This window comes from Pseudopipra pipra, chromosome 11, assembly GCF_036250125.1.
Source record: "Pseudopipra pipra isolate bDixPip1 chromosome 11, bDixPip1.hap1, whole genome shotgun sequence".
Lineage (NCBI taxonomy): Eukaryota > Metazoa > Chordata > Aves > Passeriformes > Pipridae > Pseudopipra > Pseudopipra pipra.
In genome coordinates, this window is record NC_087559.1 from 9,373,704 (window position 1) to 9,401,528 (window position 27,825).

Consider the following 27,825-nt stretch of genomic DNA (forward strand, 5'->3'; position numbering starts at 1 on the left):
ATTTTTATATTTCTCTCTGAAAGCCCTTTTATGAGACCTATTACAGCTGTTAGCACTTGTTTTAATTAAACTCATAACGCAGCATGAAGCTCAGTTAACCAGTTTTTAGTTTTCAGAGAAAGTCAGTAAGAAATTGGTATTGCATTTTTCTGTCATGCTTCACATCCTGTGCTTTGGGTACATTATAAAAATGTTGACAGAGGATTCTGCATCTCAGGGGAGGATAAGGGAGACATGAAACGTCTTACTTCTAGGCTGTTTTTTCCAATTCAGTTTAGATTCTTAAATTTTATAAAAGTATTTGCTGTTTGACTGCATCCTGGATGTCTTCATTCAAGGAAACAGGTGGTCTCAGCATCTAAGCCAGAGGATTATAAAGCCATCTCACCATGTTCAGATCCCTCTTTGTCAGTCTCAGCAAAAAACTGATTGGTTTGTAGAGCTGAAAAATGCTTGGTGACTTCAACTAGGACTTAAATCACATCTGCATCGGACACTGGGTGGGTGTTCCGTGTACATGCTGCTCCTGAGGGATTTTTTTTGGACTTTAATTACCAAAGCTATCAGCCCAGAAGAGTTGCATTAGAAAAAGGAAAAGAAGAATGTGATTTTAGAGAATGCAACGGCACTGCCTTTTGTTGCAGCTGCTTTGAAGTGTCTCTCCATTGACACCTAGTGTCCGTACTGGAAGATCTTCATAGCGTGCTGGCAATATTTATCTCTAAATCTTTAAAGATCTTTTAACTTGTGTAGTTATTAAGAGCTCTTATTGATCAAACCGAGTCAGCCAGGGGATGAGACTGATGGTGCAAATACAGCAATCTCACTACTCCTGACAGTGACATCAGTGACATCCATACATGACTATGTTCTGAATGACTCTAGGAACCCATTCATTGCTTTGCAGTGCAAAAATATTATCCTTTTATAAGGCATCCTGTGAATATATGTAAAATACCTTCAATCTCTATCTCTTTCCTCACAGCATCATTGTGAACTAATGAATATTTAATACTAATTTTAGGAAGTATAGTACTTCGTTGTCAGGCATTATTCTAACTATCTTCAATTAAAGATGAGTCTTTTTCATTGATAGAAATCTCTTCATTGCACTCCATTTTATCACTAAAAGCTATTTAATAAAGAAGTGTCTTTATTTTTACAATAAGAGTTATATTCATACTTATTTATTTATACTGTAGAAATCCCAAGTGTTTGCAAAAGGATTCGTTGTTCTGCAAATCTTGAACTGTGAGCAATTAATCATGTTGTTACTGTACACTTTGCTCCATGAGCAACTCTGCCTCTGCGGTACTTCCTCCTGCTCCTTCAGTCAGCCTGAAGTGCTTATGTTGGGGTGTGCACGCAGGGGCTGTGCCAGAATCACAGCCACACCAATGTGGAAAAGTCTTTCCCTTCCCTGAAAACTCTCTGTACATTCACACTTCGATCATTTCCATTGTTATCTCTTTACAAAGGAGGTAAATCCAAATAAATTCTGTTATGAAAGCTTAACAAGATACATTGTCATATTTGCATTGCAACTTCAGGAAAAGATGACTGGATCAAGGATGCACAGCAGGCACAGCTTCTGTCCATCACTGATTCTGTGTCATCAAGGGGCTTGTGGACTCCATCATTTCTTGACAGTGTTTTGTGATTCATTCCTTTCCAGCCTTTCCTCAATACCTCACAAGCTCTAAAAGAGCTCTCTCTTGAATTGGTGAAATAGGTGGCATAGAAGGATCTTGTCCTTGCTGGCAGGTGGAAGCTACTAACGTGCAAATAATAGATCTTTGCCTTGAAACAGCAGGAAACCTGTTGAAAAAGAGCTAAAACAGCCTTGAACTTCTTCTGTGAAGGTCAGAGGAGAGTGAATCAATATTTCCCACCATTTCTGGAAAAGGAGCTGTCATCAGTTTCTATGGACAGTCACATATTTTCCCTCTTTCTCCTTTCAGTGTTCTGTTATTTAAAAATACTCAACAGTCAGAGTCTGTGTTGAAAGAACTTGCTGAATCAATACATCCAGAATAGGAGTGACAGCATCACTAAGATGTGTCCTGCTTAGATTATTCATAGTTTAACTATAAAGCAAAACATGTGATAATGAGTAATAAAGGAATGTGACATAAATAATTTCATTCAGAGCAGTCCATTAGTGGGAGCACTGGTAAAGCTGCAGCAGCAGCAGCCAGAGCCCTTAATTGCAACTGCTTATAATTAGAGTTACAAATAGGTGTTTGTGTCTGTCTTTGCCGTGATCCTTCAGTCACCCCAACTTTTCATCCTCGGTAGGACCCGATGCTTCCATCAACCCCAAATTTTCCCTCCATGGCGTCAATGGAAGGAGGCAGCAGCCGAGAGCATCGCGTTGCTATGGCAACACAACCCACTTCCCCTGGGACCGCGTTGCCTCGGCGACATCAGGCGGGCAACTGCCGGCGGGTTAAATCGACTCAGAGCAGCTGCCCCCTGAAAAACAGGACAGCCCTGGCCTCCGGGAGCATGGGAGACCAGAGGTTCATCTCACCAGAGCCTGGTGAGTGTAGGACCCTGCACTGACAACGGGGTCTGGGTCAGGAGAAGGTGACTGGTGTGTGTGGTTCTTTGCAAGTGGTGAGACCAGACTACAGCCCAAAGGAGCTTCCCATCACCGTTTAGTGTGTTGAAATAAGATGGCAAGAAAGATAATGTCAGTAGGAGGGGATTAGCTGAAGGGAGCGAGTGCTGAGGCCTCTGTCCTTGGTTTGTATAATCAGGACCTGCAAACATCCCGCAACATCAGAAGTTGTTTTCTCGTGTTACACAGTGCATCTATGAGTGGAGGTAAGCTTGTACATGAATTTTAGGGTTGTCCAGTGCTGCATTACACTGTGTCACATTCAGTAACCAGCATCATGTAGGCAGCAGATTAAAAATCAATTTACGTAGGCAAATGCCTGTGTTAATGCTGTGAGCACAGAGCCTCCCACTTGTGTGTCTGCAGGCAGGCCAGCAACCAGCCCCAACCCACAGGAAAGCACTGACACATTCCCAAGAGCCCACAGACCCTCTATCACAATGGTGTTCTCAGATATCTGTACCAAACACCTTCTGGGGACTTCACTGGAGCCATCTGTGTAACTGCCAGTGAGGTGAGGGGGTTCAAAGTTTGATGAATGGATATCAGTTATCCACAGCACTTGAAGAGCTATTTGAAAAGCAGGAAGATGGTAAAGGACAGAAGAATTTGCACAAGATAGGTAAATTCCTTGTGATTTGTCTGTTCTTGTATTAAGAAACCTCTTGCCTACTGTAATTAGCCCTTGAAGAGACAGCATCTCTGGAACACAAGCCTCTGTGTCCTGATTTTTTGTGTTAGCAGTGCTTTACTTTTTGTTTAAGACTTACACTAATTCTTGAAGAAGAACAGAGCCTGCTCTAGGGGATCTAGCATTACTTTTTGCCTCTGAAAGTATTACCATCTGCTGCAGTGCTGTGTCTCAATGATGTTAACATATCTGACTTTAAGTAGACATTCCCTGCACTTTCAGCTACAGCCCTGCTCTTGCTCTATCCTTGTATTTCTGACATTGGCCTTACTCTCTCTCAGCCATTCTGTGTGTATTTTCCACACAACATTAGCTGTCTTTCTTCTTACAATTAGAGCTGTGGTTAATCATGTTTACAAAGGATTTCTGAGCTGTGGGAAATGTTTCTCAGAATGTGTGGTTTTGCATCATTTAGCCTTGAAAGGATGCTGCCTCCTCTGACCTCTTGCTGTTTTTCTCTCAGTGACTCTGGTAATTGCATCAATAGCCTTGGGAGTCACATTTTCCTTTCACATCTAGGAAAGATCCAACCTTTTCATACCCTTTCCCAGCTGAAACACATATCTGATCCCTCCTATTCTCTGTGGTTCAACCACATTAGCTTTTTTTCTGCCTTCTGTGCATGCAGTCTTGTTTTATTCTTGTCTGGAATAAACTCTGCTACTTTTCTGGATCATCATTTCCACCACTCTACTTTTCTATGATCTTCTCAGTCTTCTTCTCCTCCCTGTATCAAACACATTTCTTATCTTCTCCATCAACATCCTTTACAACCCGTCTTCAGTCGAGTCCATCAGCAGTCATTCTGACAGCAAAGTCCCCAAAATTCTGACAGCATTTTGACACCATATCAAAGAGACATGTCAGTGGTTTTTCCACACCTCCCCACCACAGCTGGGCAAGAAACTCTCCAGAAACATCTGCAAAGGGAGTTTGGGGCACAGAGACCAGCACAGTACCACATACTCCCTCCAGTTGAGGGGATTCATCTGCCATGTTTCACCTTATGTTTAAAAGCAAACTGCCTTGAGGAAGACCTTTTTTTGCTTCAGAACACTGAGAAAATGAAAAATGACAGCCAGGAATGCATCCCAAACCCACACATTTCAGATTCTGATGTCACCTCAGAGCCACTCGGTCCCCACACTGATGCTCCACATTATCTGCACATGAGGGGGGGGATTCCCTTTCAAACTCATGTCAGCGATGTCAGTTCCTTCAGGTTAATGTGCAGTCAGCAAGAAACTGGAAGCAACATGCAAAAAAAACCCTGTTTCCTTTCTCTCTTCACACCTCTTTAAAGAGGAATGGTTTTTCTGAGTCACAGCTAACGCAAACCTGTTGGAAAAGATTCAGCCTAGAATTATACCACGGCTTAGAGGAACATGAAAGACCGTTTAGTGTTCAAAGTACTATTTTGAATTATTAATCAAGCCCTCTGTCTGACTTAGCTCAGTCAGGTCCTTCTTCAGATTTTGTAGAGTTTATTTCTCTTGTCATCCTGAACAGTCTTTGACGTGCAGAACACAGGCTTGTTGATGAAACGAGAAGACTGCCGGCAAAGTTTGGCTCTGCCTGTGCCTTTGCAGAGAGATCTCAGTGCAGGGGATATGCAGTGCAGTTGTTCTTTTGTTCATATTTAATCATACGAGAAAGAAGAATGTAATTAAGGCCTGTCTCCCTCAACCTCCTCCTTTCCTCAGAGTATTTGAACTCTCTGAGATGAAGGGAATGTAGCTTTTTCTGGCAGTGAAGTGCATCCCAGAGTGGATCAGGAGTGAATCTGCCCCCATCACTCCACAGCTGGCAGTGTTTTCCTGCCAAGCCATTTCCATGTTCCAAGGAACATGGCCATTACAAACAGCATTGCAAGTACCAAAATCAGATCAGAGCTGGAAGAACAGTGTTTGCTCTTGGTTTTCTTTGCATGTTTGACAGCCCAGTCAGACTGTGATTGCTTCACTAACCCCCTCAAAAGCTGGATGATTTCTCTTTATCTGAAAACACCCTTAGGCGGTTACTAGATTTGAGGATGCAACATTAAATGGAGCTTGGCTCAGAAATAGACTTTTTTCCTTCTATTTAGCTATTTTAGCCATTTATTGTCTGTTTAGCTTTGTATCTCAAGTAAACTCACTTCATTTACACTCTAAACCAGGGTTTACTCTAAGCACAGGGTTACGAAAGATTTGCTGCCAAAGAACCCTGAAAATTGCAAATGTGTCATTGGAAAGGGTGTTTCAGGCTTGCAATTTTGGTTGGCCTTGGGCTGAAATGAAACTGTAACAGCAAAGGCAATAAAGGACTGGAAGGGGCAGAGAAAAATGAGTCGACCCACCCGACCCCGGGATGGGGACTGTGTGGGAAGGAGGTTCAGGATACTGACAGTGAGGGATGGTGTTTGACCAGACCAGGGAGAAACATCCTGGGCCTGAGCAGTGCCAGAGAGCTGCAGAAAAAACAGTCAATGAGAAGACAGTTGATTGATGAAATTGCCTGAAATGAGGAAGGAGGGAGGAGGCTGTAATATGTAAACACTTTAATTGCAAAGTTGTTTAATCTGAGAGGTCCTAGGAGCTGACAGAATAAGTGTTGTTGCTCCTTCCCGGGCTATGTAACAGGCACAGAGACTGACAGGGAAAGTTTCCACTTAGTGGCAGGGATATTAGATTATAAAAATGATAAAAGTTTATCACAGAAGCAATAAGCTGCTATTCTCTCAAGACCTTGCTGCCAAGCTTTAGAAAAAATATTGTGGAAATCAAAGCAGAGCTCAAAAGGAAGAAATCTGCTACAGAAAAAATGCTGATTTAAATCACCTTTCAATTTGCAAAATTGCTTTTACCTACAGAGAGGCTTTAAACAAGGAGAAAATGTATTCCAGTTGCTTGGGATCAAAATCCAAGTCTCACAGACACACAAAGAATAGTCCAGAGGGAGAAGCCAATAATTAGCTGCTGAAAAAAAATGCATGGCAAATGAGGGATTCAATAGGGGTGGAAAGTGAAAAAAGGGCGAAAGAATAGAAAATGTTCTTGCAGTAGCAGAAGTGCAGCTGAAATAGAGGATTTGATGATGTGAGGAATAAGCAAAAGGTTATATGGGAGGATTTCTTGGGAGTTAGCAAGTCTGAACGTTGCACAGTGACAGTGCTGGTGCTCAGAAGGAAAGTTGCAGGAAGGGTAGTTTAACTAGGAAGAGCTATTCCCATGGTGGAAAAATGTGAGCATTGTGAGTTCAGGAAAGCGGAAGTTAAATAAAATTTAAGGATACAAAAATATGGAAATAGAGGCCAGTGCTGGGTGCCCACAGTGGGAGTTTGTCCAGCTGCAGCAAGGACCAGCGAATCCCCCAGGGAAGCAGAGCCAGGACTTGCCAGGGATGGCAGCCAAGCGTGAGCCAAGAGCCTGGCCATGGTTGGGGGCTGGCTGGGGGGCAGTGGGGCCACAGCCTGGCACAGGAGGGATGCAGAGGGAGCTGGTCCAGGCTCTGATGCTCAGCATCCTGCCAATCTCATGATCCTCCTTGTCTGCTGCAGACGTCCTTTGCCACCCACTCCAGGGATGGGGCAGCCCCCTGCCTTGCAGGGATTATCTCCATCCGAAGCAGCACATCTGAAGCTTTAAAAAAACCCAAAATAATTATTAGTTGCCTTTAAACTGAGATATTTGACAATCAAAGAAATAAACAATGAAGGCAAAAATGACAAACCTGAAAATCTGTTATCATAATTCAGGAAAGTATTTGATCAAGTGCCAGACATGACAGGTCTGCTCCAGCTGCAGTTTTCTGCAGCTCAAGCAGAGGAAAGCCATGCACTCTACCAGTGGCTTTCAGACTGAAGCTGTATATAGGAATGAGAAGTGATGGTGTCTCATGTTAAAGGACACAGTTGCTTTCCCAGTTATCCCTATCACAGGATTCAGCTTCTGCCCACAGTCAAAAGCAAATGGTTTAAAATACACTTTGAAATAGGCCAGTACGCTGGGAAAGGTCAAATTTTTGCTGGAATTTTGAGCGGTACGTGTTTTTACAGGGAAAGACCCAATAAAGAAGGTAAAGTAGAGGAGGCAGCCAGCACTCACTGTATCAGCAATCCAGGCTCCCAGGCTGCTGAGGCAAACAGTTCCCTTGTAGCCCTTTATGGTGTCTTAGAAAGTGCCTGAGCTGGATGTTGCCCTTGAATCCCAAGGGGGTCACATCTCTGCCCACACGAGCGGTAATTTATGACCTGGGTTTAAACACGATGAGCCCAGGCTGGTTGTGATGAGCCAGGGCAGGTGCCAGGTCACTCCCATGGAGAAAGGACCTTCAGCCACATCACCAGGAGAGGTTTCTGTTATTTGACACAGAAAAGGCTCAGAAGGGCTGGGGCAGATCTTGTGGACAAAGTCCCCTGCATGGAACCTTCATCCTCTAAATGATGCAGACAAAGCTCAGGCAAAGCTGCCCTGGGGCGTTGGGTCACTGGGTGACGACACACTGGCCATACGTTCCATGGATCTAAGAGTTTATGAATCTCAGAGTTATTTTTCATGTCCCACTGGAAGCCTCTGTGTACCTAAGGAAGCTGAATTTCCCATTTTCATCACCAGGTCACCCAGGTGAGTTTGGCAATGCATTCACATTCCTGAACACAGACATCCCAGGAAACCGGTGACTTTGGAAAGATCTTCCCCTTCCATGTTGAATTGTAGCAAATTTCAGAAGTGACACACAGTTGCCAAAGATCTTCCTTCAGGAAATACTCGTGGGCAAACATTTCACAGATTTCAAGGTTCCTGGAAATCTTGTTTCAGGGAATGTAGAACAGCCATGTGACTAATGTGATTATCAGCTCTGTCAGAAAGAAAAATTAGACACGAAAATCAAGATGAGCATCTTCCATGGACACCTCACTTCAAGATCTTACCATTATTCCAAGCAAAGCTTTAGCAGGTGAGCTGAAGTGTGAACAAAAGGGACACAAAGCAAGAAGACAACCTAAGTGCAGCAGGCTGGGCACTGTCAGTTTTGCCATCGCTACCAACAGAGTCAGGATGGAGAAAGGGACGTGTGGTCTTTTGTTCAGCAAAACAGTGCTTGTTTATCAATGGTGTAAATGTTGCTAGGCATTTACATTGTGGATTAAATTAAAAACCTTTCCTTTCCCATTGTGTACACCACCTTCAGCAAAGAATGCTTTGTGAATATAGTAAAACTTGTGTTTTTTTCCCAGATCATTCAAATTTAATTATAGAAGGACCTGTAGAAGACAGATTATCAGCCAGCTACTCAATAAAGAAACTTTTGAGCATATTTTGTAATCAATACGCATTTTATTAACCAGCAGTGCCAGTGCCCAGAGGAAAGTAATAAAGAATAAAATAGAAAATATCAATATGGCTGATAGAAACTATTATATTTTCATTTCAAAATGTAGAATTGGAAAAAGGTATAAAACAAGGGGAAAGGAGGATCATTGTACAGGAGCTTTGTACAAGGAGAGATTAAACAAGACATCAGCTTGGAAAAGGACCAAATGGAGAAGGGTCCAGAAAGCTATAAATTATTTCAGGAAAGTTGAAGTGGAACAATTTTATGTTATTTTTCACAAGACAAGATTTAAGAGACACCAGTGAAACCATCATTCAGCCAATCTGAAACAAAGCAGTGCATGATTAAACAGTACCACTCACTGCCATTGGATACTGTAGAGGCCAAACCCAGGAAGGTGTCCGGGAGGTGATTGTATTGAAACCAAGCCTGGAGCTCTGGGTGTGGATACAGCCTCCAGCCTAGTAAATCCCAGTGTGTGGCTGTGGATGACAGAGCTGGTGGTGGCACCCTGGGGAGGTAAACCTGGGTACTTTGTGCCCCTTCTTCTCCTCACTGGGGGCAGAGATTTGGGCTGAGAGACCCTTGGTCTGAGGCCCAATGGCCATTCGTAGAGACATAGCCTGCTTTTATCTTTTCCAGAGAGAGTAACCTGAGCTGTAATAAATTCTAGTTGCTGAGGGAGTGGGGCAGAGGACCCATGCTTCACAATCCAGTTCCCTTTGGAACATTTCCCTGCACACCTTCTCCACCTGCCCCTGTACCCAGAATGGGAGCGTGGAATGAAGCAAGGGGAGAGATCAGCACAGACCAGTCTTTGGGAAGGGAAGGGCTGGACTCTCAAACCAGCAGGCAGCTCTGGCATCCCTGGATGTGTTCACACTGGTGAGCAGGACAGCTACACGCAGTGTTTTGTGGTCATTAATGAGAGAAATGCCAGGAACAGTCTGTGCTTTTAGGGAAAATGATGTATAGGTGCTTCATCCCTTGAGCTGGACCCATGGGGAAGAAAATGGGGAAAACCCCAACAATTTATCGTAACAGAACTCATTAACATCACAAGGAATTGCTCATCTCGGGAGAGACAGACATTTCACACATGTCACTCTGCCTCATCCGTGATCCCTTGGCAGACACAGATTCACCCCAGCTCAGGGGAAACTGAACTTTACAAGTCCCGATGGAGCTTTTCCTGCATGGAGGGGAGGTGGTGGTGGGCGGCAGATATGGATCTGGGAAAGCCCAGCTTCCTCCACCTGGAGACAACGGGGCTGTGGGTAAGGACAGAGATCGGGAAGGAACCCAGGGCTCTCTGCCCACACACATTCCCCGTCCCAGCAGTGGCAGGTGCCGGCCCATTTCCCGGGGTGCTGGCAGAGCAGGAGACCCTGCTCCAGCCTCCTGCCCACCGCAGCTTCAGGCTCCTTTCCAGGAGCAGCTCTGCGGCAGGAGCCAGGGTTCAAGCACACTGCAGAAGCTGGCCGTGCCTTGCAGCTGAGCACGCCTGCTCCGATGGGAAATGGGTGGTCGGGCTGGGAGAACAGAGAGTTCCCTCCACCGAGTGATCTCCTGCCATCGACTGCCAGATCCTGAACTTTGGCTCCGGCCAGGAGGCAGTAGACGAAGCAAATAATTGCCTGGCAGTGAGTGATAGGGAGTCAAGGGTGAGCGGGTAGGGAGGGGCGGGGGATGAGCGAGAGGATTATGTTTCAGAGGGAAGTATTTTTTTAGGATTTGTCTATGCAGGCAGGCAGGAGCTTTCCTGAATCACATGGACTTAGCCCCAGGAGGAGGAGGACTCGCTGTAATTTTACACCTTTTCAACATTTCAGCTGGTTCTGCTAAAATCTGCATAGGGATTAAAGATGTGAAGGGACAGAGAATTAGTTTCCTTGCCTTTCCTCTGTCGGGACAAACATTCAAGGTTAAATAATAATTTAGAATTTTTTGATGGCATGAGTGGTGAGAGGAAGGAGCCAGCAGCTGACAGTAATAAATAACTATTAGGAAACAGTATTAGGAAATAGTACCAAGGAGAAATATTGCTGCTGGGATATGCTTTCAGCTTTGGGAAATCCATACCCAGGCAGCTCAGCATTTACTTAGGTATCCAGAGCTTGTGTGCAACTTCTCTCAGACCCAGAGCAGCAGCAGTGCTGGGGGAGAAGCCCAAGCTCAGGTCCCCAGTGAAGAAGGGAAGTCAGCTCATTGCACGGATAAACATCTCAGGCTTCCACTCTCAGTGCCAAGAGTTAGCAACAGTGTCGTGTCCTTCCGCAAATCGACACTCAAACTGTCACCTGCAAAGGGAAGTGAAGTTTATATATGACCTATTGCTGTAACTTTGATACTGATCTTTATGGCCAGGCTTCTAGTATGTCTAGGGAGAACCTGTGCATCATAAACTGCTTAGACTGAACTGTCTGAGCTTAAACTGAAGGGTCTGAATTCAGAGAAAGATGTTAGCAAAAATCCTGTCCCATGTCCACTTAACGTTTACATTTTTACCAGGTTTGAGAAACACTTGAAGAACTATTCTAACAGATTGAGGTAATGGAAAAAGTCCTCAGTTTTACACACAAATCTCCCTAAATTAGAAACAATTTTCCATTTCAAGCACCCAGCATCAGGCAGCCCATTCCTCCCCTTCACTGGGCAGCTTCCTCAGGGCAGGGTCTGCTGGGCAAAAAGACAAAGTGTGGTGTAAAATGGGGTCAGACAGAGCCACGCCTGGGGCCACAGAGCTCGCAATGTTGTGAATGAGCACAGCCACCCGTGATCTGAGTACCCAAAAGGCATCCTGGAGAGCAGAGGAGAGGCAGGAATCCCAGCAATCCCTACACCCACCCTCCTGGGAAGCCCCCGGCTGCAAGGCAGGCGTCTCCCTGCCATCCTCTGGGTCAGGAGGAAAAGTCCCCAGGACACAGCTGTCAGGGTAGCCAGATCTATTTTCAATCAGGACAGTTGGGCAGTGCTGTCAAAGCCTTTCGGTGCTGAGCATACCCGATGACACCAGCACAGTGCCACAGGGTACGTGGGTCTGAGCCACTGACTCAGCAGGCATTTAAGTCCATGACCTGTACAAGCCAGCAGTGTGGTCACACGTTGTGGTTGGAAGCAGGATGTCATGAGGAACATGGGCCATAAACATGTTTGTGGCAAAGAAGGCCACCAGCCTGCTGGGCTGCTTTAGGAAGAGCATTACCAGCAGACCGGGGAGACGGTCCTTCCCTGCACTCACCACTGGTGAGGGCACACCTGGAATGCTGAGTCCAGTTCTGGGCTCCTGGCCTCCCCAGTACACGAAAGACATACTGGAGCAGCCCAGTGAACCACCACAGAGACGATGAAGGGACTGGAACATTTGCAATGGGAGACCAAGGGAGATGGAATTGTTCAGCCTGGAGGAGGCTCCATGAGGATCTTACCAACGTGTATAGATACCTGATGAGAGGGAGTTTAGGAGACAGAGGCCAGGCTCTCCTCAGCAGGATCCAGTGGTGCTGAAATACATGAAATTCCACTTAGACATAAGAGAGAACTGATTTTCTGTGAAGGTGATTGCATATCAGAGCAGATTGGCCCAAGAGGCTGAGGAGTTTCTGTCCTTGGAGATACTGAAAACCCAGCAGGACACAGTCCTGAACAACCTGCTCTAGTGGGCCCTGCTTTGAGCAGGAGGGCTGGACTGGACCATGTCCAGAGATGCCTTCCAGCCTCAATTCCTCTGTCATCCTGTGAACTGTACAGTGGTGAAAGCCACTCTTTGTGCCCTCCATAGCACACTCTACCAGCTCCCATCAACCAGCAATTTAGGAACATCTTGTGCCAAGGCTTTGCAGCCCCATCAGTTTTCAATAATTCTTAAACTGTTCTTCCATAATTTTTTTTGCATTCAGTTGCAACGACCTATATAGCTTAATTGTACACAAGATATAAAATGTACTTTTATTTTAAATGTTGCTTGATGTCCTCACTGGACACACTGTATGTCTTGTCCTGTGAGAAATATGAGTAAATGCACCCTCTTCACATTACTCACCATTTGTAAGATATACTTTGCAATGTCCTTTCCAAACTGGAGAGTCTGTACTGTGTGTGCCTCCAACAGGCAGCTGCCTTTAATTAGCCAAATGTGATCAAGACTGACTTGCCAGGGGTACTCCAAGGACCTTTCTGTCACTATAGCAATGCTGAGTGTGCACAAAAGCCACTTGCACGCAATGGGCAGAGAAATGCAAGCACAGAAGATTTACCTATCATTAATCACTTCTGGAATACTTCCAGGCACCTTGAATCACTGCTGAAAAAATCACTTGCATCAAAACAGAATGGGACAGGGATTTGTACAGCACAAAATATTGTGGAACTCTACACTGATTTTGATATCGCAAAACCAGATGCTACGAGCACAAGCAGCATAAAGGCAAATATCATTGGTACCCTTTGCTGGTACCTAGTGTACCAGCTCTTGTGCCCCTAAATTGCAAATAGACTGCCTGAATTCCCACAACAATCTGGAAAATTAGAAAATAACATTTGAATGCAAATCTGGGCTTCTGAAAGCAAAAGAGTCCTCAGAGTGCAGGAAACTCTTTTTCTGAGGATGCACACAGAAATGGCAGGGGCAAAGAAATGGCAAATTTTGTATGGCAGAATCTTTAAAGACATAAGCAGATCTTTAAACATTTCCAGAGCATCTTGGCTTCAGTTTTTGAACAAGCAAGCAAATATGTCTGATGAGCCTTTACAAATCTCTTCTTCTCCTGCCGCAGCTGATGGAAAGCAGCCCCTCATCCCTGATTGTCTCTTACCATATTTTACTTAGCTAAAAGCACCAAATGAAATCAAGTATGTTAAACAACAGAATGTTATCATGCAAAACACAAAGCTCTGCAAAAACCTTGGAGTGGGGAAGAGTATAATTAGGATAAGTCAAATTGGGAAAAGGAACAGAAATATTTAAAAAAAAATATTTAAAAGGATAGTTTGGAAGAAGGAAGAGAGTTTATAGTTACTAGAAACAACTGAAGTATTAGAGAGTGTGGGGAATATTTCAGTCTTCCAGAGCAAATACTTCTTAAGGCCATGACCAGCAGGGCTCAGCTGGTGACAGCAGAGCCAATGTAAGTGCTGGGCACCAAGCAAGAGGCAGCAGCTGAATCCAGGGCATTACTAGTCCCTGATTTGGTCTTCAAGAATTATATGTTTTTCATGGTCTGCAGCACTCCAGACTGATAGGACTGACATGGGAGGGAGCATTAACCACAGTGCACAGCTCATCACCAGGCCTGGGGAATCACAGTCTTCCTCAGCAGGGCAGATGGGGAGGAGAGGCTCCTGCCTTCCAGCTGCCTGTCTGTCATGAAAGAGAGGTGAAACCTTTGCAGCCCAACTTGGAAAGCTGCAAGTGACTCAAGTGACCCAGTGGCCTGCCAGCAGCAGCTGCTGGGCTGGCTTCCTAACCTCTGACCTTGCCTTTGGACCTTCTGGACTGTCCATTGCCCTGGCAGACCCGACAGCCACCTGCTGAGCACCTGCCTCAGGAACCAGCCTAGAGCAGCATTTACAAACCAGGATTCTGCTTCAGCTCTTCCCAGGTCCCAGGGAGGTTAGGAGCTCAGCAGGATGCCTTTGACAGAGCAGCTGGAATGGGCAGCTTTAAGCATCAGTGTCTGGAATTGCAAGAAAGAAGAGGCACATCTGTCCTCCCAAGAGGTGTCAGTATTTCTGAAACATGTAAGTAAAATAGAAGGAAAAAAATCCAGCTTTATAACATCTCTTAAAGCTGAAAGTTGCTTCTAGGTATCACAGTCCCAGCATCAGTAAGGGGCCAAAGCAGCCCCCGGAGCAGTACAGGGTAGTGTTTGATGGTGAGGCAGCACAGAGCCACTAAAGCAGACCTGATCTGCTTGAAACTAGCTTGGATTTAGTTTCAGTAAACCCAAAATTGTGATTAAAACCATTTAAGAGGTTCATGCCCTTTAATCACCGCTTCTCCAAACCAGTATTAGCTCAGTGTTCACGCTTTAAGTATTTCATTCATCCATAGCAGCAATGACTGAGGAGGAGCAGCAGCCACTCCTGAACTCCTGAGCAATGAGGAATGGGGAAGGGCTGTGGTGGGTATGGCAGCAGCAAGAATGTGGAGACAGCTCCAAGTGGCTGAGATTTTGCCACATCAGGGGTCATCCCATTGATTTCACACCCCACACCCACCCTGTAAAACACAAGATGTGGACTCTGGGGAAGGTAGGTTCCATTCCGGTCCTTCCAAAGAATTGGGAAGGAAAGCGGCATTCGAGGTTTCTCAGCAGAACTGGGTGGGAAGTTTTCAGGGTTGACCTTGCCTGTGGAAAGCCAAGGTGAAAACCGTGTCCTCGTGGTACAGGCCAACAGATCATGCCAAGTACTTTCCACAAAGTATGTGTTATTTGCTCCAAGCTGTGTTATTTAGTGTGTTGCTTTATAGTAAAAAACTTGCACCCCTGACACAGAACCTACCGGGATTCATATGACAAACATACCAAGTGCAGAACATTTCTTTCCAGGGATCATGTCAGAAATCCAAAAGCTAAAAGGCAAGGGGTTAACAATCAAAGTCAGCACAACACAGCTTATTTTCCAACTACATCTCAGAATTAAAATTGGAAAACTTTTGCAAAACTAATCATGTATGACCATGCAAAAAGTAAATGAACCTGAGCACACATTCTAGCCAAGCAGCAGTTAGCTTTATTGAGTTCCAATAACACTGCATCACAAACAAAAGAAATTAAAAGTTGTTTTTTGCTTCTCAGTATTAGTCATTTCTCAAATGAAAATGGGATTATGTTTAATAATATTAAGAGAAAAACAAGGATCAGGAGAAAGAATAAAGTTAGACAAGACTGCAGAGCCAGCAACCCCTTCAATGTGTCCCCCTCGTGTCAGAGATATTCAGCTCTTGGATATTCTTGCTTAAATTTTCTCAGATCAATGTAAAGAATTGAATCCTAGGATACAGTACTTGATTAATCAAATATATCATGGGTCACTATGAACCGTGCTGTACTTTTGAAATCACATTTGGGCTATCTTCAGTGGGACAGAGAGGGATTTCAGAGAAAAGTTCAGGTTAATCAGACACATTTCCCCACTGGCTGCCTCAGTAAAGCTCAGTACAAATGTTAAGCATGATGCATTTCGTGTCCTGGTTCCACAGAAAAGATCAGTGTGCAAGACCTGATATGGTACCTGCAACACCCCCTAACCCACTGAAACGTAGCTCTGGTCTCCCCTGCTGAGTTCTGTGTTTGCTGCTGTACATTCACAGAAGATTAAAACCACTGTCAACAGAGAAACAGCCACAACTGAAAAACTACAGGAGATGAGAACACTGGCTGACATTGCTTGCAGACACCAGCATGTACAGCTGCTGACATATGCCCTGAGAATTAAGTACCTGCTGCCAAACAACTATTTTAAGGAAGTTTTTCAGTGTTAATAGCTACATTTTTCTTCAGTAAATAAAGAATTACATTTTAAGATGTGTCCCCTTCTTCCATGAGGAAGTACTTAAGGTAGTGTGTGTGACAGTGACAGCTGCCTGTTGTCAGTGTTACTGCCGTGGTACATTGGCTCAGAAGATGGTCTATCACCTCTAACTCCTCAACAACTCTGTTTCAGAGCTACAGCTTGCATTTCTGAATGGCACATAGCACCACCTAAAGAATGTGAGGAAGGCAAAATGGTATTAGGCAAACAATCATTCCTGAAATGTTAAGTGATCATTCATTTATTCCTTTGAGGCAGACTTGCACTCTCTTCCTTCTCCTCTCTCATTTCCAGACTTTCTAGTCTTCATAGACTGGGTGCAACCCAGTTAAGAAACTTCATAGCAACTTCAAAACCAAGGAAACACGCCTGGAAAAGAGAACAGAACAAATAAGGATTCTAAAAATCTATTCCAAACAAGGTTTTTGAAATGCAGCACTTTGAACAACTGATGTGGCTGATACAGAAGGAGGAAGGATATAAAAAAAATCTCGGACCAGAGGCAAGAATTCTACTATATCCCTCTACACAAAGGCAGAACTTTGACTCCAGTAGGCTCACTATTTACTGAAGGGGAAGCCAGTCCAAACTTACTGCATTTTCTACAGATGGATGTAAAATCAGTAGAGAAAAACTGTCAGAGAAAGTCATCAAAGGGTTTAATGTAAAGCTTTAGAGAAAGGTTTACTTGTTTTTCCTCCTAGACTAAAGTATATTTTTAGAACCTGGACACCAACAGCCAAAAGTGCCTGCAGTGACAAGAACCTCACTGAAATGATACAAGAGTAAACAGCCAGTCATGTCCTTTACAGGAGGCAAACATTCACTGTGAGTGGCCGAGTCCCCCAAACCCACCCAGAATGACAATGTACTCACCGCGTTAGCAGGAAATGCCCTGATCATCACAGCTGTGAAGCCCTTATACAGAGATGCAACTCCTTCCTCTCTGATAAGCTCCCTCAGCACATCTCTAAAGCCATTTGGGTATTTTCCTGCAGGAGCTGAAAGGGATGCACAACACATTAGCCAAGACGTGTGGCAGTCACAAGGGCTGAAGGATGTACCCTATGTAACAGCCCAGGATTTTCAACAAGTTCATGCTGTTCATACTGTTACAGCAAACAAACAAACAACACAGCTCAGTAAAGGCTCAGTAAACAGGAGATAGGTGCTTACCATCACCAAAGAATTTACATCATCAAGTCATTGGGGGAGGAAAGAAAGGAGAATAACTTTTCTCAGGGTTGGAAGTCTGAGCTGTTACTTGCACTGCTGATCACAGCTCTTCCAAGAGCTGCAGTTAGATGATAGGAATGTCAGATATAAAAACTGATGAAGCTGGTTGATAAGAAACAGAAAATTATCCTATTACATGTCCCAGCTAAGGACAGCAACAGACTTCAAGTGAAAAGTACAGGCTGTTTTAATGTTGATATTACACAGATTTGCTGAGGTGTTTTTAAAAAATTACTCTGCTCAAAGAACAATTTCTTCCTTCTCCTGACACCGCTCGGGGAAGTACTGCCTCTGCCAGCCCTCTGAACAGGTACTCCACAAACCAACCCAGTTAAACAGAACCACCATGAACCCACACCATCCACACGGCAGCCCTGGGGACTGGCTCAGTGGAACAAGGATCAGCGCTGGGATGTGTTTCACTCTCAGCTCTTGGTGCAGTACCAGATCAGCACAGCAGCCATTGCTCACAGAAGTAGTTGTTAAGTTTCCTGCACTAGATTATCATGACTTGTGACTCAGTAGAAATGGTCACTGTCCAGGGGAGAGCTGAGCCCACAGAGACTATGAGGAGCCTTAACAAAACTATTCATTGACAGGACTCTCAGAGAAACCAACGAAAAATCTGTCAAATCTTGCTGAAGTGCAAGGCCTGGGGCTGTCCTCACTATAATTAGGACGCAGACATTAAAGAGCAGAGCTGCCAGTCGAAAAACAATGTTCCCAACAAGCCACACCCTGTTACTACAAGCTGCAGATAGCACAGGCTACAATTTATACAACTATATCTGATGTGAAATAACAAAACCTCCCAGAGAATTACATTTGTAACAAAACCTCCGTTCTGTTATTATGAGTTCTATGCTTAGGTTTCAAATCAGGTACCTCAAACCAGGATCATTATATATCAGGGAGGCAGAAATAGAGAAGTGCAGCCTGATTTGCCAAAAATTTATGAGGAAACCAAGTAAAAAGCTGTGAACACACTTGGGTTTTTCATGAACTTGTCTCAAGCAGCGCTTGGACATGCTACTTCCTAGACGGAATCTTCCATCATTGCCCTCCCTTCCCTGGAGCACCACACTGAGTGTGGCCATGACATGCTGGCATGGAACTTACCAGTCTGGAAACGGGATTTCAGCACGTCTGGTGGAATGGCAACTGCCCAGTTGAAGATGCCAGCCAGGCCCCCAGCAAAGAGGATCCTCGGCACGCTGAGGTCACTCACACTGCGGCAGGATCGGGGTGGAGCAGGAGGGAAAAGTGAAAAAAAAAATATTAAAAAATGGTGAAGGGAAAAAAGTCAAACTCATGCGTTTTGACTAAGATGACAATCAAAAAGACAGCCTGGCTGACAGCCAGAAGGCAGCACAATGCTGCAGACAGAGTGCAGTATCTGAGCAACATTTCTAACAATTAGAGCCCCGTGGGCAAAATGGACCAACTCCACCTTAAAGATTCAAATCTTTTCATTCAGCACACACACAGATACTCTGGGGAAAAAAAAAAAAACAAAACTAACCAACTAACGAAACAAAAAAAAAACCAAAATCCAAGAAAGCCCCCCAGGATTTTGTGCATATACAGGGTTGAAAGTAAGATATACTTTAAGTATTCCTTACTTGGCCAATAAGATCCAAACTGGAATCTGAGAGAACTCAGAATATTATTTTAATTGTCAGTTAACCCCAGACCACAGCAGCGCCACTCAGAAGGCAAGCAACTTTTTTTTTTTTTTAATTTGTTTTGATGATACTGCTCTAAGTGTCTTCGTAACTGGGGAGATTAATCAGCAGAGTCTGGGAAGTCCAGAAAGTGATGACTGTGAGATTTCACTGACCTCTTTCCCTCAGGGGTCAGAATGTTCTTCAGCCACTCGTACGTCATGAAGTACATTCCACTGGCCGGGACGTCTGGTGGGTAAACAACAAAGGCTGTGAGGAGTGGGAAACCAAACGAAGCCCAGAGGCACAGCAGCCCCATGCCAGCCCAGCAACACCACTAAGTACATCCAGATTCCTTTTCTGAACCTCTTCTACAAACAAAATAAAATCTTCTGCTGCCCTAGAGAGAGGAATCTGAACTTTCCCAGGGAGAGCAGGTGCTCAAGGCAAGAACTGGGAAAACATCTTTTATGTCAGCAGCCTTTCAAGCCAGGCTGTAACATGTCTGCTGGTCATTAGACTAATGATGAAACAGCTCTAAACTGTCCTAATTACTACACAGTATATCAGAGTTTTCAAGAGTTTTGCACACTATTAGTTCTAATGGTTCTATTTTAGGATTGTATTTTTGCAGTTGATGGGTCTTGTTCTGGGTTTTTTTAAGTTACTCCCACAGCCCATTCTTAGCTCATGCCTAAACTGGAGAACCAGCCTTTGGCTAGGGACACTGCCAGAGTTACCCTGCAGGCTGCTACACTTCCGTGAGAAGCAGAGGATAGAACAAATTCCTAAACTAAGACAACAAAATACAGAAATTTCAGCTTTTCAAAGGAGGAATTACTGAAATACATAAAGGATTCAGGGTCTGGCACAATTACTTTGTTGTTGTTGTATTTGAGAGAGGGGTCATGACATCCTAGTCCAAAATAACCCAGACTTAAGTGGGCAGAAAGCATAACTGCTGCCATCACATCTTTTAAAGCAGCCAGCATTACATAGCAACAGTCACAGACAGGCACAATCCTTCTCTCAAGGAGAAAAAAAAAAAAAAAAAGAAGAAAATTTTAAAAAAAGCCCACTTTTGTGTTTTTCTCTTCTCTTTGTTCTCTCTGCTCCTCTCCTGAAGTCTCTCATTCCTCTTGCCTTCTCAGATCTTAATTACTTCCTATATCCCTCTGATCCTTGTCATCTAATCTCTTCCTCACTCACTGAGAATCTCATGTTTATTTCTCAGGCCCTTTGAGGCATTGGAGTAGCTCTGCAGACTGCAAAAAAAAAAAAAAAAAAAACAAACAGAAAAAAGGGGTGACATGGCCCTTCCAGCTGGCTAAAGGGATGGTGAGATCTACCATACCATGTCAGACTTCTTATCCTACAGTCCCCCCCCGAAGGGATCTGAACAGTTCTGTCTGTTACCTCTCATGAGGGTGAGCACCGTCCCCTTGTACACCCCACGAATCCCGGCCTCGCGGTACAGCTGCTTGGCACAGTCCAGAGAGCCACTGTACTTAGTTTCACCTGTAGCTGCCTGGATCTGAAGGATTAAAGTGATAGTTTCTGACTAGTGAAGGTTTCTGGCTGATGCACAATCATCCACCTAGAGTTAGAAAGCCATATGCATGTTTCCAGCAAGGAAGGAGCACATACTCGTTCCACAGGCACTCCTGCCTATGAAACCCCTGCCTCGCTTCCTCAAGCAGCTCTCTCACATTCAAGCTGAGGATATGTTTACTGTTCCATGCAGAGAATAGATTCTCCCTTATTTTTCTGCAATGTAAACTTGAAACAGTTAGGTAATTCTACACTGACAAAAAGTACTCTTCAAATAGTTCAGGGAAATTCAAACAATTTGCATGTGTGTAAAAGCTTCCATGATAATATCCTGTCTGTCAGAACTAACATGTGACCACTCATCACCATATTAACAGAGTTCAGCATATTTTGAAATAAGCAAAGCTTCCCACATCTGCTAAAGATGGCATTTCACTTGTTTGGGTTTACATTTTCCAACAATACTTTAAAAACCCTGGAGGAGGTGTGGAGCTAACAGCCACCCAAATGTCAGAACACTGTCTTGAAATGCATTCCTTACCTATGTATTGGGAACCATCAAAGTAACAGAAAATCTTTACACCAGGAAGAGTCTTATGATCTAGAAGGTTCGCACTTTTTTTAGAAAAAGTTTCATTCAGAAAAACTGGACTTTTCCATACTTTGCAGTGGACTGAGGCATCCACCGATGCCTCATAAAATGCCCCATAGCATAAGGCCATGTAAAATGAATAGAGTGCTCTGTAAAATGAATAGAGCAGTGAATGTGTACTTAAACTGTCACAGTGAGTTTGTTTAATGCTTCTTCATGACACAGATGCGTTAAATGACAGTTGTCTCAGTCCTGCCAAAAACCAGAACAGAGTAAATGCACTAACTGAAGAAATTCCTTGTATGGAAAGATAAGACCCCGAAAATTAAATTCCCATTACCACCATCCAATGCCTTACCTGTAAAAGGCACTTGATTCTCTCTCCTGGAGCCATGATTACTGTAGTGAACACTCCTGACAACATGCCAGCAGCAAACAGCTGAGGATATCTGCCTCGAGGAAACAGAAAAGACCCTAACACAACACAGTACACAGGAAACAAAGGGCAGAAAAAGCCCTGCATCATCAGATTATGCTATTCCACATGAACTTGGCAGTGGAACTTGAAACACATCCTCTGCTTTTGATCAGTGCAGAAGTGCCTCATCAATGCATAATTAGAGCTAAACGTTTAAGATCTCTAGGATTCAAAGCTCTGGTTCCCACAGCAACCACAACTCAGCTCTTCCACTGTTACGTGCTAATATTCCTTCTACTTGCATTTCTTGCTACAGCATTCCCCATTCATTTTTATTCCCAACAGTCTCTTCCTTCTCCAGTCTCCTATATTCTTCTCAGTGACCCCAGATTCCACACATATTCCTGTTTGTGCTGCCAAGAGCCTCCTTTCTGTAAGCTCTCACTCTCTCACTCCTTCAGCCTCTGCCATCGTCGAGTCTGTCCTACCAACCTGCCATTATCCCACAAATTCTGCACCTGCTTTCATGTGACAAAGTATCCATGCTAGAAATCCCTTAAACAGGCTGAGTTTCTCCATCACAAACTTATTTTTACATCCAACCTCCTGCTACCTCCCCTCGTAAGATGACCTAACATCTCATTGTAACTGAATTCCACACCTCTCGCTTCTCTCCACTTGCCCAAGAGATGGCATTCTATTCCAATTCTTACTCATTTAAGAGTAAAGACTCCTAAATTCTCATTAGATCTTCCAGACCATTCAGTCCTCCCTCACCACTCCATGTGCACCTCCCGCTACAAATGAGCTTTGAGTTTTCTATCTCACCTTGGGATTTTTCAGCCCCAGAAAAGATGGGAACCTGATGAGCCTGTCCTCTCCTTCTTCCTTCCACAACTTCCTTTTAAAATCAGCATGGGTGAACGATGACCATCTTGCCTGCCTCTAGACCCAGAACCACAGCACTAAAGGTCTGCACCCACAGTGCAGCACAGCTGGGCACAGTGACAGTTCCACCCTCTATTTATTCGCTCTCTCCCACTGCTCTACTTCAGAGGAATTCTACATAAAGACCCAAAAAACTAAGCTGCCCTTCCCCAGCTTGCTCCTTAAAACTTCCCTTTGGTATCATGTGTATAAAACATAAGGCACTGAGGTGATCAGGCTGCTGGAAATCAGCCCACGGCCCATTTGTTTCCCTGTGTTGTCCACTCCTGACTATTTCCTTGGCCTTACCCTTCAGCCTTTCCTGCACGAGGACATCACTGTGGTAAAACAGAGGGTAAGTGAGCAGTGCCCCAGCACCTCAGCACTGCTTCCCTCCAGCCATCCAGAGCAGAGGGAGCTTGATCCGTGTTGGCTTGAGGCAGGTGTGCTCACAACCCCTGGGCAGCTCCTGCACAGGCAAAGCTCCAACAGAAACCAAACCACCCCTGCCCACTCCACCACGCCTGGCTCCACACAATGGACTCCTGCTTTCTGACAGAGCTCCTACCTAGCACACAAATAATGGAATAAAATGTTGCTAAGCTACAGCCCAGTTCCTGTAGAGCCATAAATCACAGCTTGGCAAAGACATTATGGGAGTATGTCATGGGTGAGAGGGTTTTCTTCATGCCCAAGTTGGCTTGTAGAAAGCCACATGAAGTTTTCTCAGCTTCCCATTGCTTTTCCAGAAGGTTAGACATGCCTGGGAGGAGGGCTGCTCATAAACACCTCTTTTCAGAAATAATAGTAAAATACTTCTATGGCTGTTCTTATATCCTAATGGAGGGACACAGCAAGAGCCACAACTAATAGGGAAAAGAGATTCAGGGCTGTGAATGTTGTCAAGACTGCTTGACCATGAAGTTATTTCTCCCATAGTTTCTGTTAATAGCAAGACTGTTGGCAGGCAATAATTATATAACTCTCACTTTACTCATCTAAAACAGAATTATTCCTTAATGGCTCCTTCTTGCGTAGAAAGGGAATTGCATCGCACCTGCCCACACACTGTCTGTTTTTAGCCTGTGTTATCAATCCCACGCTTCCAGAAGCATTAAAACACGAGTTTTTTATTTTCTAGAACGATATTTATAACCTAGGAGAGGAGACAAATTTACACCACAACTCAACGTGCGACAATACAGCCCCAGCCTCAGGATGCCTTTCCCAAGTGCCTGATTAACTCAGGAACTCACGTCAAAACGTCATCGGGTTTTCTCTGTTGGAGTCTTTTTCCCAAGCCAAATCCAAAGAAGCACACAGCAAACATGGGTGTCACTCCGACAATAGGAGCTGCCATTCCTCTATATAAGCCTCGGATTCCCTGCAAGAAACATTATCACAAGAATTACTTGGTTTTGCATAAACTTTGCACACAGTTCAACTTGTTGAGAAGCGGAAGGCGACAATCCAGGATAGGATCAGTCAAACTGATCAGAGGGATAATGGTGCCTATTGTTTATTTGCAGTTATACATGTTTACTGAGGCTCAGGGCCTGCTGCAGAGGGAAATTATCCTTCCTGGGAAACACTAGCACCACTGATGCCCTTCTATGGCAACACCCATCACACTGTACATACATCTCAAGTATGAGGAAGTGAAGTTAAAAGCCACCTGAATAAAAGTCCTAATAGATTATGTCAAGAGAGAACACTTTGTCTCTCAGCTACATACAAAAATACACCTGTGTTTTAGTGGTAAGTTGTCAAATCCCGATAGTGAACCTGAAAATGTTGAATTGAATTCACTCTCTAACTAAAAAGAGAGCCAGGGAGAGCAGCCTGAATTCCTTCACTCCCCACATGAATTCAGTTTGGAATGGGTTCAAGGGCAAATTATTTTTTCCTTCCTACCCTAAGTCAAAAGTTTTTCACCACACATTGTATTTCTGATGTTTTACACATTCCTCATGTTCCCCTTCATAGACTACACACATGAAAAAATCCTAATGCAGACCCCAGCAGTTGCATTTATTTCATTTCTCTTGCCTTTGAACTGAACTTTTTCTAATAAAAAGTAGAGTTATCTTCCTAAATACTTCCTCTACTTGCCTTAATTTTGGCAAGATGCCCAAATTAAATATTTGCTGGTCTGTGCACCCCTTTCTTCCCATTGCCCCAATAAACCAGTGCTGAGTTTGTACAGGCACAACTGGCTCTGCAATGAAATTGCACCTGGCTGACAGAGACCAGCCACTGCTGCTCAACCTCCCCATGAGCAATGGGAAGGAAAAGACTGTGGCAGAGAGGTTTAATAGTTTTCATTATAGAAATGGATGAGTATTGAGTAGGAGTGGAGAAGCAGCACTGCTTTTGAACTTCCCATCACAAGGCTATTATTATGGCTCAGCTCTGACGTCTGTGCTGCAGCAGGGGTGTTAAAAACTGCCAGGGATTCAGAGCTGGCACAGCATTCCACTCCTTTGTGGGAGAGACCAGGGAAGCAAGATTTACTTTGGTTATATAAGAACCTGTTAATACCACAATGAAAGTAGATTTCAGATAAGAGCCAGATCTTTCATTTAACAGAGAGTTACCTAACGAGATCCAGCGGTTAGAAATTAGACTTCAGGCACAGCCATTGTTTCCAAAGAGCTACCAACAGGTAAACAGCTGCAAGGAGAACTTACAAAACAGAAAACTGGGCTCTGTGTCACTTAAAAACTTTCAATCAAGGCTGTGTGCCCTTCTAAAACCAAAACAGACTAGTTCAATCACATAATATATATGATTTAGGAGTGAAAACCACTGTCCACTTTCTGAAGAAGACTGACAAAACTTCTTTACTTGATCCTCTGCTCTCAAAAAAAGAAAAAGAGAAAAAAATCTATTAATTAATGATCCTCTGCCTTCTTATAGATGCCATAACACTTTATAGAAGAAAGTAAAAGTACTAGTTGTATACACAAAAGTCATTACCTATTTCACGATTTTCAGGGATGACTCCAAATGACAAAGACAGCAAGATTCCACCAAAGACAATAAGGCCAAAAAACAACTGCCAACATTCACTCCAGCCTATACTCTCAGACACTAATATCATGCTATTTTGAATCAAAAACATTTCTTAGCAAAACAAAGAGACATGTACCTGGGCCACATGGATGCTTAAAAAGTTTTAATTACAGTCAATTCAACTGATAACCCAAGAATTGTATGGTCTCTGGGGGGAAAACACTCCCACACAACTCCATTCCTGAGACATACAGGAACAACTGATATTTTTGGCAGGTGTCACAGTACCTCTCCAACAAGAGTCTTTCTGAAGCAGTCAAAGGTCCCAGAATAGAGTGGGGGCTGGCCAGGCTGTGGCTTAGGCTGGGTTTGCAGTCTGACCTAGTGAGAGGGGGAGGAAAACATTACTTTATTAAATATTACTGTCTAAACTTTGATTCAGAGAACACCTCTGACCATTACAGAGTATGTTTTGTGACTGGCCTTGAAGGTATCAACAGAGAGACTGACATCCTTTTAGCCCTTTACAGAAGAGAAGAGATTGAATTTTAATGTACTGAATAGTTAATGTATTGAACTAATTAATTGCTGGGATGACATTAGGATGACAAACCCAGCTCCTTCTGAATCTCAGTTGTGCCCCCACAGGGTCACTCCTGGCCTCCCCCTGGCCCAGGGGTACTGGGCCCCGCTGCAGCACGGGGCCGGCGGAAGCATCCCCGCTCCCAACCCCTTCCAGTGGCGGGAACACGACGCTCTTTTCCCGATTTTTCACTATAAACCTAAGGGGACTGAGGGGATCCCGCGGCCTCCGCGCCGCCAGGGGGCGCCCTGCCGCGATAGGCGCGTCCAGCCTCGCCTCCCGCGGCGCGCACCGGAAGCGCGGCCCCGCGGTGCCTGCCGGGAGCTGTAGTCCCGCCGCAGTCCCCGCGCCGCTCCCGCGCGGTGCCTGCCGGAAGCTGTAGTCCGCCTGAGGCCGCCCCGCACAGCACCGAGCACCGTCCAGCCCCCGGCCCCGCACCGTCTCACCTTGATGGTGTCCAGCGGGTGCCCCACGAACACCAGGCAGACGCCCCCGAAGCCGCCGGCGAAGAAGTTCTTCAGGGGGCTGATGGGCTGCGGCTGCTCCGCCATGGCGGCGGTGGGCGAGGACACGGGACCGGGTGAGGAGCGCGGCAGGGACCGGGGCCGGGGCGCTGCGTCCCCGCCGAGCCAGTGCCGCCCCTCGGCGCCGCGACCTTTACCCCAGTGCGGGGCACGCCGGGAGGCAGGCGCGGGGCGGGCGGAACCGGGACGGTGCGAAGGGTCGCTCCCCGGTGTTGTCCCCGAGCGCTGTCCCCGAGCGCGGTCACCGGGCTCTGTCCCCGGGCGCTGTCACCGGCCGAGCCCGCGCCGGGGGCCGGCGCCGCTCCCGGGGGCGCGGGGCCGGTTCCCCCCGCCCGTCCGCAGTGGTTGGGCCGCTCCCCCCCGGCCCCGCGCAGTGGCCCGGCCCGGCCCCGCCCCGCCTGGCGGAGGTGACGCACCGGGCCGGCGGTTCCGGCGCGCAGGAGGAGCCCTGGGGCCGCTCCGCCGCCCGCCCGGTAAGTGCGGGGCCGTGCCGGGCCGGGGGTCCCGCTGAGGCCGGGGCCGGGGCCGAGCCCGAGCCCGAGCCCGGAGGGTGGGACACGCGGCCGTCGCTCCGTGCCCGGCGCTGAGCTCCGCGCTCCGCCCGGGAGGAGCCGCAGCCCCGGCGCTCTCGGGCTCCCCGGAACTGTGCGGGGGCTGTGCGGGCTGTGCGGGGCTGTTCCCCCTCGGCTGCTCCCGCCAGGTTTTCCTGCGCTGCTCTCCCACGAGTCTGCAGCGCTCTGGCGGTGCGGGACAAGCGCGGGGTCTGGGCTCGCCCGCATTCCTAAAGAATGGAGCCGAGGTAATTTCTGTGGGCTGGGCACGGCTCTGCCCGAGCCCGGAGTGCCGTGGGATACAGAGGTGCGTGAAACAACTGGTTAAAAGCGGTAGTAGGTTAGAAAGGGCAGGGATGAAGTGGATTAGATGAGTTGGGAAGGACAAGGCAGTCGTGATAGTGTGAACCGAGACTGGAAAAGCAGGAGGAGAGTGTGGATGTTCACGAGGGAGTGTGATATGGCTGCAAGGAGGTCCCTGCAGAGTCATCTGTTAGAAAAGGATGGGGGATGTTCTGGGTTCTCCATCTTGGGATGAAAAAAATCCTGTCTAAAAACTCAGTGGAGAAGGAACGGCGAGGTGTGCACTGCGTGTGCA

The 27,825-nt window shown here is 45.6% G+C and overlaps 2 protein-coding genes and 2 long non-coding RNA genes across 8 annotated transcripts in view; 3 read left to right on the forward strand and 1 right to left on the reverse strand.

Annotated features, from left to right (window-relative positions):
• The first annotated feature begins 2,360 nt into the window (after positions 1-2,360).
• LOC135420221 (uncharacterized) lies at positions 2,361-8,627 on the forward strand. Its single transcript, XR_010433427.1, has 3 exons — positions 2,361-2,542; positions 8,114-8,252; positions 8,533-8,627. It is a non-coding gene; the product is annotated as an uncharacterized LOC135420221 (long non-coding RNA).
• A 416-nt stretch (positions 8,628-9,043) lies between these two features.
• Positions 9,044-18,522, forward strand: LOC135420222 (uncharacterized). Its single transcript, XR_010433428.1, has 3 exons — positions 9,044-9,515; positions 14,221-14,369; positions 18,420-18,522. It is a non-coding gene; the product is annotated as an uncharacterized LOC135420222 (long non-coding RNA).
• Positions 15,343-26,730, reverse strand: SLC25A20 (solute carrier family 25 member 20). Its single transcript, XM_064667377.1, has 9 exons — positions 26,599-26,730; positions 25,858-25,950; positions 23,811-23,938; positions 21,568-21,658; positions 20,483-20,600; positions 19,243-19,315; positions 18,522-18,631; positions 17,043-17,167; positions 15,343-16,535 (listed from the first exon to the last, which is right to left on the reverse strand). Exons 1-9 carry the CDS (start codon positions 26,701-26,703, stop codon positions 16,473-16,475), a joined length of 906 nt encoding a protein of 301 aa, XP_064523447.1. The 5' UTR covers positions 26,704-26,730; the 3' UTR covers positions 15,343-16,472.
• The window catches only part of ARIH2 (ariadne RBR E3 ubiquitin protein ligase 2), a 34,545-nt gene continuing 33,340 nt past the window's right edge, over positions 26,621-27,825 (forward strand). Inside the window, exon 1 of one of the 5 annotated variants that reach the window (XM_064667372.1) lies at positions 26,621-26,732. The gene's annotated coding sequence lies outside the window, so the exon portion shown is untranslated. Of the gene's footprint in view, positions 26,733-27,022; positions 27,150-27,374; positions 27,535-27,825 lie in introns of those variants that run through there. The other 4 variants (XM_064667375.1, XM_064667371.1, XM_064667374.1 and 1 more) reach the window with 4 other exon arrangements.

Coding starts and splice junctions, on each gene's coding strand:
- SLC25A20 (XM_064667377.1), bottom strand. CDS start 26,703: ATGGCGGAGCAGCCGCAGCCCATCAGCCCCCTGAAGAACTTCTTCGCC. Junction 23,939..25,857: donor GAAAGACTCTTGTTGGAGAG/GTACTGTGACAC, acceptor TGTTTCTTGCAG/GGAATCCGAGGCTTATATAG. Junction 16,536..17,042: donor GGGCATTTCCTGCTAACGCG/GTGAGTACATTG, acceptor TCTCTTTTCCAG/GCGTGTTTCCTTGGTTTTGA.